Here is a 10,784-nt window from a genome sequence, read left to right on the forward strand (position 1 = left end):
TATGCCCAGCTCCAGACAGGCAAAGTTAATGACTAGCGGGTCAACATAGTAGAACATTTAGCAGCTAAAGAGACAGAAGTTTTTCTTAGGAGTAGGTAAAGACCAAAACAGAGCCAAAAAGAGAGTGAGTATTGGGTTCAGTCCAAAACTAGAGACCAGAGACACAACTCCAAATAAATATGTTTCTCTGTGACTGGACGTGTGACGTATGTTCGGCGCGACATTTCGCCATTTTTAAGGTGTCAGATGTTGTGTTTTGAGTCTGTTCCATTGCTCCCAAGTGTCCAATAAATGCAATTAATGCAGCCTTAAGAAGCCTGAAAGAAAAAAAAAATGTGTAAGACAAATTCTGTTTTGACAAGATGTGAGTTGCGCTAGCAGTGCTGTTGAATTTATTTTCTTATCTACAATTTTGCACTTCAACTTAACCACATTAAGTTTGATTTACATAAACAATGATTTATGATTGTCTTATTGCTCATGTATAATTTTCAGCAAATATGTGTTTCTGTTTTTTTGGTATTAAAACAGTTTTAAATTTCAATGTATAATACACACTAACAGCGTCTTAAATGTGCCTCTTTGAAGCTCTTAAGAACAGCATGAACACCTAATTTATCGCTCTGTCAAACCAGCTGTAATGCTTGTAAATGTGTGTATCGTCATCCCTCTACCCTGCATTAACATGCCTTCCTTTTCAAAGCCCTCAAACTACACCAGGACCACCTTTTGATCAAATATTTTATTTGATATAGCATATCAAACAATTTGCTCTCACTCAATGTTTAAATAAAAAGCCTTAGGGCAAAGAGAGTGTGGGTCTGCTGTTGGAAGAAAATAAAAATAAAACCGGGAATAATGACATAAGAATAATAAGTTTTATAAGTACTTAGAGGAAACTTGGACTTGGTTATCCATTACAGTTGGCTGTACTGTAATGGAATAATTCATTTCACTCTTGAATTATGAATAGCAGTGGATGACGGTGTCATCAATACTTACTGAAGAACGAAATGTCATCCTCTACTTTTCAACTGAGCTGCCCTTGATACATTGAGGGGTTTGTACAGTACAGAAAACACAAGAGCAGTGAAGTGCGAAACAATTTCCTCCACAAAAGTAATTTCTCTTGTGTTTATTTTCTTTCTTTCAGGTTTGGCAGTTCACCAGATAATCACAATCACTGTGTCTCTCATCATGGTTATCGCAGCCTTGATCACAACACTCGTCCTTAAAAACTGGTAGGAAAGATTCCTTTACTTTTTAAAGACATTGAAGCTCACACCTGTCAGAAATCCTTGCAGATGATTGAGGAGGGTATAAGGTATGATTTTATGTTTGTTTCCTGTCTTTGGTGCGTGTTTTTGTAGCTGTGCGCAGTCTGGAAATGGCCGCCACAATAGCCATCAGCGCAAGATCCACCAGCAGGAAGAAAGCTGCCAAAACCTGACAGACTTCACCCCGGCCCGGGTGCCCAGCAAGGTGGACATATTCACTGCCTACAATGACAGCCTGCAGTGCTCACATGAGTGCGTTCGGACTGCCGTTCCCATCTACACTGATGAGATGATCCAGCAGACGCCTGTCTACAAGACTGCTTACAACGGAAACAGGTACGCCAGCCCGGGGCTGTTTATAGCACGACGTGGATGCACACTGGAACATTTGTTCAGTCAGCCAGCGCTGGAAATCCACAACCACTTTATGCTCTTCAACGTGATGTCTCTGTCCACTACAGTTATTATCATTCATGTTATTAGAGTATGATGGCTGAAATTATGAAGCCCCATGCTGAATGGCAAAGTCAAATTGATTTAAATTGGGTTAAGGGATCAGTCTGTTTCCTAATAATAATGGTTTTATGAGCAGATAAATGTTCTAATAACTTGCACATGAAATTACAAAGTATTAAGAAATGATGAGCGAGAGTACATTGAAAGCTCTTCATGAAATGCTTGGATTCCTCACACTCTTCTCCTTGCGTGTGATGTTACTCTGAACCACAATCAGCTTCAGTCAGAGGTAGAGCTGCACATTCAACCAAAAATTCATCGAAATGGCAATATGGCTCACTGCAATTTTCAAATCGCAGGATGCGCGATATTTGTTAAAAGACCAGTGTGTAACATGTAGGGGGATATATTGGCAGAAATGGAATATAATATTAATAAATATGTTTTCATTAGTGTATAATCACCTGAAACTAAGAATCGTTGTGTTTTCGTTAGCTTAGAATGAGCCGTTTATATCGACATAGGGAGCGGGTCCTCTCTCCATGGAGTCCACCATGTTGCACAGCCATGTTTCTACAGTAGCCCAGAACGGACAAATCAACTCTGTTAACTTTTCCTGCTTGAGCCAGAGTCAATAACGTTACTCGCTCCCGTCGCCTCTGCTCTCTCTCTCTCTCGCTTCAACACTCACTTCCCACGTACTCACACACTCTACGCACTCTACTCTTACAACAACTAACTCTCGAAAGGGTCACCGTAGTTTTTCTACACACTTGGGAGAGGCTTCAGATGGTTGCAATCTGCAAACTCACCGCTAGATACTGCTCCTTTAAAGGCAAAATGTGTGTCAAAATCATGGTCAAAATACCATTTTAAATGAAATATTGTCACGCTGCAGAGATGTCCTGGCCTACACATTGTATTCTACAGACTTAAGAAAACACCTTTGTTTGTTACAGATCCCTGCGAAAATCACACCATAATCATTTTAATATATTTTTCACAGCCTTGTCTCCTAAATATTATGTTCCCATACACTGAGGGAAACATATTTTGTCATGGATTACATTTGTTTTTGACGTATCATAAAAATCTTTCTAATCATAGTCCACGTAGGGAGGTGGTCGGGGTGGTAGATGGGTCAAACAAGCACAGGACTTCCACCCGGGAGACCGCTGTTAGTGTCCCGTGTGAATCCAAAAGACACAATCAGTTATGTAATTTATGTCTGTAGCTTAAATAACGTAACAAACAAAGTCATTTTAAGCCAAACCATGATGTTTTTTAATAAACCAAGTAGATTTCTTGCAGTTTTTGTTTTGTTTCAATTTACAAAGTTAACAACGCGTTTAAATCTGTTTAAAACTGTGACCGTAATCCTGGAGAAAATATTGTACAGCTCTAGTCAGAGGCTTGTTTCTCAGCAAAGCCACATATAAATTGGTTGCATTTAATGCTGTCGTCCATCGCCTCATTCCTCGTCCATCTGCCCGACACCTGGCTCAGCGGCGAGCTCAAGCTGCACACAAAAAAAACTAAACCTACCAGTGATTTTTGTTGTTATGTAATGAGTCAATTTATAGATGTACTGTAGGCAACGGGATGTGAAGTTTATATATACACTTTGAAAACTGAACTTCAATACCCAGAAGTCATGTAATGTGATCCCAGCAAACTGCACACAACACATCCATGTTTACCAACCCAGCTAATATGAGCAGCTTTATACCAAAAGGGGAGGCAAGAGATGCAACACTGGTGAGTCATCGGTGTGTTTGCATTTCACTCTGAGTCTAAATCGCTTCTCTCTGCGGGTGAAGACGTGTCTCTCTTTGTGATATAAACTGGCAAGGCAAGTGTGTTTTACATAGAAATATGATAATATTATACCTTAGACTTTTATTTGAATGTAGTGTGACAATAAGCTTGGTAGAGTTTGGACAGTGTTTACTGTCTGAGTGCATAACAGTAAGAGTCATCTAAGCTGCAGGGCCAGCAAAGATGGTCACACTTACTCTGTGTATCCAAACCCTGTAACAGATTCATTATGCTGGCAGTGAGGGAAGGATCGTTCATCTGGTGTAAATAGTCCAGAGTGTCTGGATTGATTTATTTAAAGTCACTGGAGGACGGTTACATTTTTAGCAACAGCATTGCTGATTAATCTAGGATTTTACCAGTATGCTATTATCTTTGTCGTGTTTGTGTGTGACCAATGGTACAGCGTCGACAGCGGCATTAAAGGTTTGATTATTACAGTAGGTCTTATGCCCGGGACACACTGCCGGCCTGAACAGAACGTGTGCATCGTGGAAGCTTTTTATTTCGGCGCCCATGTTAACATGTTATGTTACATGTCCACAGGATCTATCCTTTCCACGCTTGCCATTCATTGCCTATGTAAGTAGCGGAGCAAAGCATTCTATTAACGTGGCGGCGTGTTTCGAGAGACGGACCATCGCGTTGGCCGCTCCTTATTTGCCTGAAGTTGAGGTCTAGGCTACTTTATACAAATCAGGGTCGTCTGGAAACTCACTAGAAACTTTTAAACTAAGCGTTGTCGATCTAAAATAAAGACAGATTTAACAACTGCATGGTTTATTTCTCGCATAAAATCCGTATGAAAGCTGTGCAGAGTGGCGGCCATGAGCTAGCCAGTGGGGCACGCTCACATGCACAAACATGTACATGCACACAGAGGGAGAGCGACTTCATTCTCTGCTCAGGTAGACATTACTCCTCTATATCTTTACATAGCAAATGGTTGTTTTTTGCTATATTAATGCTCTGGATATCGTATAGAGTACCTTTAAATGAAATGGTCATTATGAGGCAAACTCTACGTAGAAAGAAAGGGGTGACAGTAGCAGCCCAGCAGCAGCAGAAACGCTGTCTTTGTGGACAGAACACCACACGTGTGCGAGCCGCAGCAGTTCAGAGAGGCAGCCACCACGTGCCTCTGAGGAAAGCTATCAACATGCCTGCTCGGGTGTCACTTCAGAATATAAAAATGTAACCAATCAAACTGCCATCTGTCAGTATTAACGCTCTCCCCTCTTTATCCTGCAGGCCCTCCCCCACTGAAAGACAACTGATTCCTGTGGCCTTTGTGTCAGAGAAATGGTTCGAGATCTCCTGTTGACGAGCTGAAGGCCTTGTTCACAACCTGTGGGTGGAAGAAGACTTCCTCAATTCACGCTCTGGTGGGTATAATGCGCCACTATGTCCTCTCTCAAATCATCATCTGAGCCTCGGCCACCTCAACCCCCGTGGTGATGCTGCCCCACTTTGGGAACAGAAGGGAACTTGGCATATGCTTGTTAGTTGTGTGACATGATTACGCTCCTTTCCGTCTTCTGTGCTGTGATGAAAAAAGGGTTGAGAAATCCAGTTCATTGCAGAATCAGAGGTCTTTAGTTGAGATAATTATCAGTATCAATAAGCTATATGCTCACAATTTATGATTTCATCCCTCATATCTGAAACACATTCATATTTATGTCGCCACTCTCATTCTTACACCAATAGCATATTGTTCTGAACAGGAGTGAAGGAGCACTTTCACTAGACTTGTGACATATTTTTATGCATGGATAATATATGCCTTGCATTTGAAATTCAAAGCGTGAAAGTTAAACACATGCTCCGGCCCCACAGTGTTGCTGGAAGCCCGGGGGGAGGTGTAACGTCTGCTATTGACCCAGATTTTAAAAAGGAATAGATTGCCTGCAGGTAGCGTAGTGAGAGGACAGCGCCTCGCCGTTGTCTGGACACACATTAGTCTCCACACAGCATGTCCCCGATGCTGCAGCCTTAAAAGGCACAAGATCAGTTATTATTATACCGCAGACACTAATGCATTTCTTAGCCTTACAGTAGAGATTTCAAATACAGCAGCATTGCCATTTCATGTGGTTTTTCAGGTCAGAGCTGGATACCAATTCCCCCTAACGTATAATTAGGAAGCAGGCCTGTTTTGAATTTCCTTTCTGTGTAACTGTGTTTGTTTGTTTGTTTATTTGTTTTTGTGCTGGGCTACGAAGGATATATAATTGTGATTTTGTTCTCCACAGGCTCCAGTTGGAAACACACAAAACAGCTTCTTTTGTAAAATAGTGTGATCACTCTTTGGACACTGGTGAAGATATTTATTTTTCTAGAGATGACAAGCAGAGCAGCCACAACGCTGCCACTCCATATTTCCAGGAACGTACAGTCATTTAGATATAGATTATATATAGGTATATTTACAGGAAGCGTGGGACGAGACTGTGGACGTCACAGATGTCTCAAGGAAAAACATTTGACATTTGAAATAAAAAGGAGCTGCTGTGGGTGGAAGATGAACTGTATTTCTGAACAATGTGCCAATAATGCCACTATGTGCCACAACCTGGATAGAAGGAAGTTTCAACAACAACTGATGGACTAAACAAAGAGCGCTATATTAACCCTGTATCGACTCCAACTAGATTGTTTTTTTGTTTTGTTTTTTGTTTTTTAAAGAAATGTGAAAGATAAAAAATGCTACAAATGTATTTGTTTTGAAAATAGTTTTAAGAAATGTGTTACAAAAGAGTCTAAAAGATATTTATATGAAGCACTATTCTATTAGTTTGGGGAAGAGAGAAGATGGAGAAAAAAAAACTAAGGAAACGGTATATGCTTTAGTTAAAACATGGTTTCTATAGGTCCCATTTTAAAAACAGAATAGTTATGTCTATTTTTTTACACAGTAGAGTCTGCCACAGCCCTGACGGTGGAGGTCCCAAGCACTTGGGATTCAGCGCTGTTAATTAAATCCTCCCACCCGAGCTGAGATTATAACAAAGAAAACCATCTGAATACACCTGGTGCAAGCCAGTCCAACGCCCGCTCCGATTGCTATTATGTAAGATTAGTACCTGATTTGGCTTTATGGAAACACAAAGGTTTGTGTGGTGCAGGATTACTGCTGCAACGAATCCCATAGCAGCGAATTCACAAATGGATTGAGTAAGGATGACAGACTGCATGGAGCTGGACAGGACACTCATACTGCCTCAGGTCTGTCTAGCTCTCTTGCACACTTTATGTTGGTCTCAGTTTCAGCAGCTGTTTGGGGTAAATTCTAATGATTGGTTAGGATTTAGGTCTGAGCTGCAAACGCAAAAAAAATCAATTTGAATTCAAATCATTCATGGGATAATTTGCATAAATAGGAAAGAGATTGAAAAATTAATCCCTCCACAGACAGTAAATGAATATCCCCACGCAACTCCCAGATTCACTTTTGATAAATTATTAAAACCCACCAAAAAACTCTGAATTATAGTCTGAAAGTCGAGAAGAACATGAAGCAATTTGTTGAAGATGGAACATGAAATTATCCTCAACTAAGAATGAAGCTGTGAAAGAGGCCCTCAGGATCAGAACGATCTGCATCGTGTGTTTTAAATGCAAGCCGAATGTGTGGCAGCCGGAGTTAGTCGGCTCTCTCCAGAGCCAGATCCACTCGATACTTGAGGACAATATTTCTAGCATATCAGAATTTCAGCTATCACAGCCAGGAAGTCGGGGGGGGTTGTGCACAAATAGATTGTTTTAATTCGTGTTGATGGAAGCAGAGAGAAAATGCAGATTTATGAGAAAGAAGAGTTTCATTTTGTTCTTTCAAAGACCCCAAAAACACTCCCGTCAGTGTATTGTTGAAGTAAGGGGATTATGACAAGCCAATCAGCCGCTGCCAAATTGCTTTAAACTATCTCTCATGTCAAGGTGAGGGAACTCCGTGGTCAGGAGGAACGGTAAAGCCCCAGTAATTTTATTATCAATCTCGAGCTCTGAAAGAGGGATTATTGTGCTGCGAAGCTTTTGAGGAAGAAGCCGCCTATGAATCTACCTTTTATTGTGCTGTGGGTTTGTTCAAAGCACAAATACAATTCTGTAATTGTAAACGTTTTTTGGCTGCAGACAGCAATATGTACAGATTTAGAAGGTTGGTTTTATTGCGTGTCGACGGTGGATCTCCAGTAATTCTCTTAGGTCGCTTTCAGGCTTGTACTCGCTTCCTTTAAAAGGATTCAAGACAGCAGGTTGTCCCGGTGAGATCAGTATGTGTAAATGTGAGCCATTCAGGAAGACGGTCTGGGATAAACACTGTGGTGCAAAAACTCCCGCTTTTGCCCATTCACAACATGGAAACCACTCTCATGAATGACCCATACCAGTTCAGCCTCACGTGTGTGTGTCAGGCTGCGGAGTTGCTTCTTTGACATAACATATATTTTTTTGAATGAAGAGTGTTATCTTAATAGTCAGAGGGTTACGAAAACTTACTGTATATTATACACGTGTAAATGTATTTTCTATATATTTGCTTCTATTTGTGTACAGGTGTGTTCTATTTTTCAGGACCCGTCCCGTTTTCGGGAGGGTCTCAGCTAGGTCGGGGATAGTGTCTTTGTTTACATGTGTAACTACAGTATTTCTTTTAAAACACAAAACTAACCTTGTGCCAAGCTTCCTACCTGCACTTTCAAGCAGTACCTGTATTATATCTTTAGCTAACCAGTATAATACTTCAGTAGACGCTGCAATAGTTCAGAGGCCGGGGGAGTGATTTCCAGGTGGAATGTCTGAAAGTACTGAGTGGTTCGAAGAGGTGTTGTGATCATGTCTTGGGTTCTGCTGTGTTCATGGTTGGCTGGGAAACCAATGACTTTCTGTTCTTCAACATTTATGTTCTTCTACATGAATCCTAATATTGAGTGTTTCATCATAGGAATTAAAAAAAAAAAATAGTGTTAATCCAACAGTAGCTGCCAAGAAACCAACTAAACTTGATCTAGACTGGGTTGCATTCATTTGTCATATTTTGTATTTGTACATAGCCTACATATTGCTACAACTGCCCCATAAAATGTACGATTTGCCACATACTCATTGTAATGACTGCGGGAATTAAAGACTATTAGCATTTATGAGCGTTTGAAATAATCAGGGAAAGACGTCTATAGGAAAGGAAGATGGTGTGTTAAGTATTTATTGATGCAACTGCTAAATTGACCTGCTTAAAAATTGCCAAAAGTTACGCACAATGATGTGGAAAGCCACTCCCTTTTTTCATTTATCAGTTTTTAAAGAATAATTCTGGTTTATTTCAACTTTGGTCTTATTTGTAGTCTTTATAGCTGTTGGTCAGTCTGACTAAAATATATCTATTTAATGGATTGCCATGAAATTTGGTAGAGATATCCAACAGGATTTATCCGAATACTATAATATTTATTGAGAACCTTTCAAAAACAAAGTTACAAAGTGATTTACATCAAAAAACATGATAACAATGATTAACAATATTAAATCATTTAAATAGTAACAACAATCTACTGTTGTATATGACTTAGGTGATCTCTTGATTAGCATGCTAAAACACTAAACAAGGATGGTTTAACATTAAACGGAGTATACGTGCTAAACGTCAGCCTGTTACCATTGTCATTGTGAGCATTTAGCCTCTTAGGAATTTTGGCCAAAGCGACAACCAGACTATCAGTTATGACATTTTACACACAAAGTAGATTGCAGGGATCTGGGAACACAGCAACATCGCTAAAATTAAGTTTTAAAAGGGTAAAACAGAAGCACAAAACCCTGTGCGCATACTACACAACTACGGCAAGTACAGTCCGTTTACCTTTATTTGCTCTTCCAAATAAGTTTGGCTAATCTGATGTCGCTGTGTTCCAATGTTATTATTACTGACAGCAATGATGGCCAAAAAGAGGTAGGCCTAAGGAAATAAGACCCAAGTTTTACTGAACCCGAATTATCCTTTAAGCTTAAAGAGCCAGTGTGTAGGATTTAGCTGGATTTATTGGCAGGAATGGTATATAATATTCATAACTATGTTTTCATGAGTGTATAATCACCTAAAACTAAGATTTGTTGTGTTTTTGTTAGCTTAGAATGAGCCGTTTACATTTACATAAGGAGCGTGTCCTCTTCACAGAGTCCACCATATTGCTCCGCCATGTTTCTACAGTAGCCCAGAACGGACAAACCAAACACTGGCTCTAGAGAGAGAGCCTTTTTCGGTTACCTGAAGGCCACCGTAGTTTGCTGACACGCTTGGGAAGGGAGGGGTGGGCAGTGTAATATTCAGTTGGTTGCAGTCTGCAGCCTCACCACTAGATGTCCCTGAATCCTACACACTGCTCCTTTAAACACCGAAGATTGTGATGGATCTGTGCTGAAGTATCATGAAGTATTTCCCTATTACACCCACCACTTTTAGAAATCTGGGCTGATTTGCTGCGAACTGTTTCATCAAAGAAGGTACTTGTGGTTTCCAAGTTTCTGTACCAACACTGTACCTGATAATTGTAAAATGTCAATGTGACCTGACTGAAAACGGTTGAAATTTTATACCAAGCTAATAATAATGATTGTGTGCGGCTGATTTCTCAACCTACAAAACCTGATTATTGAATTAAGGGAAACTTTTGGACATTTGGAATTTCTTTCTGTGTGGAGAGGGTGCATGGTTTACATCAGTTGGCCTTGGAAAAGCTTGTTTGCATTGGTAGCATCCCTCATTAAAACACCAGGGAGCTGCCAGCTAAAAGCAATTCACTTTGCATTCCTTAAGGACTTTTAGGCCAGGAAAAATGTAACTCGCAGCGATATGATATACATATATTTGAAACCGGATATCTAGAGACATCAGCATACATCACCCTTGCTCCTTTTTGCCTCTGTCTGAAATCAAACTGATCTGTAAGGAAGTGCCTTACTGCTTTCTTGCCTTTTCAGTTTATATTTCAGGATGGCTGATGAGCGCGGTGTATTATAGCTAAGAGGGAGGAAAATGATTCCACTCCGCTGGTCAGATTTGATTCAGGAAACATTATTTGAGAGCAGCGCAGGCGAAGGCAGAGGGAACAGGGTGGAGGGGAGGGGAGGTGAGGGAGGGGGGCTTGTAGAAAAGTCTTAAACAGACACCAAAGACTTGACATGCCTTTTTTCACAGCGAATGAATATTTTGCGGCTCCCGTTTTCTGTCTCTTC

The 10,784-nt window shown here is 40.4% G+C and overlaps 1 protein-coding gene across 1 annotated transcript in view; it reads left to right on the top strand.

The window, feature by feature from the left end:
* Nucleotides 1-8,513, top strand: part of ajap1 (adherens junctions associated protein 1) — a 65,084-nt gene extending 56,571 nt beyond the window's left edge. Inside the window, exons 3-6 of the mRNA XM_037772875.1 lie at nt 1,154-1,241; nt 1,371-1,613; nt 4,803-4,936; nt 5,807-8,513. Coding sequence (XP_037628803.1) covers nt 1,154-1,241; nt 1,371-1,613; nt 4,803-4,875 — 404 coding nt within the window. The 3' untranslated portion in view covers nt 4,876-4,936; nt 5,807-8,513. The remainder of the gene's footprint in view (nt 1-1,153; nt 1,242-1,370; nt 1,614-4,802; nt 4,937-5,806) is intronic.
* Nucleotides 8,514-10,784: the final 2,271 nt, after the last annotated feature.

Source organism: Sebastes umbrosus, chromosome 6 (genome assembly GCF_015220745.1).
Source record: "Sebastes umbrosus isolate fSebUmb1 chromosome 6, fSebUmb1.pri, whole genome shotgun sequence".
In the NCBI taxonomy this organism is placed as follows: Eukaryota; Metazoa; Chordata; class Actinopteri; order Perciformes; family Sebastidae; genus Sebastes; species Sebastes umbrosus.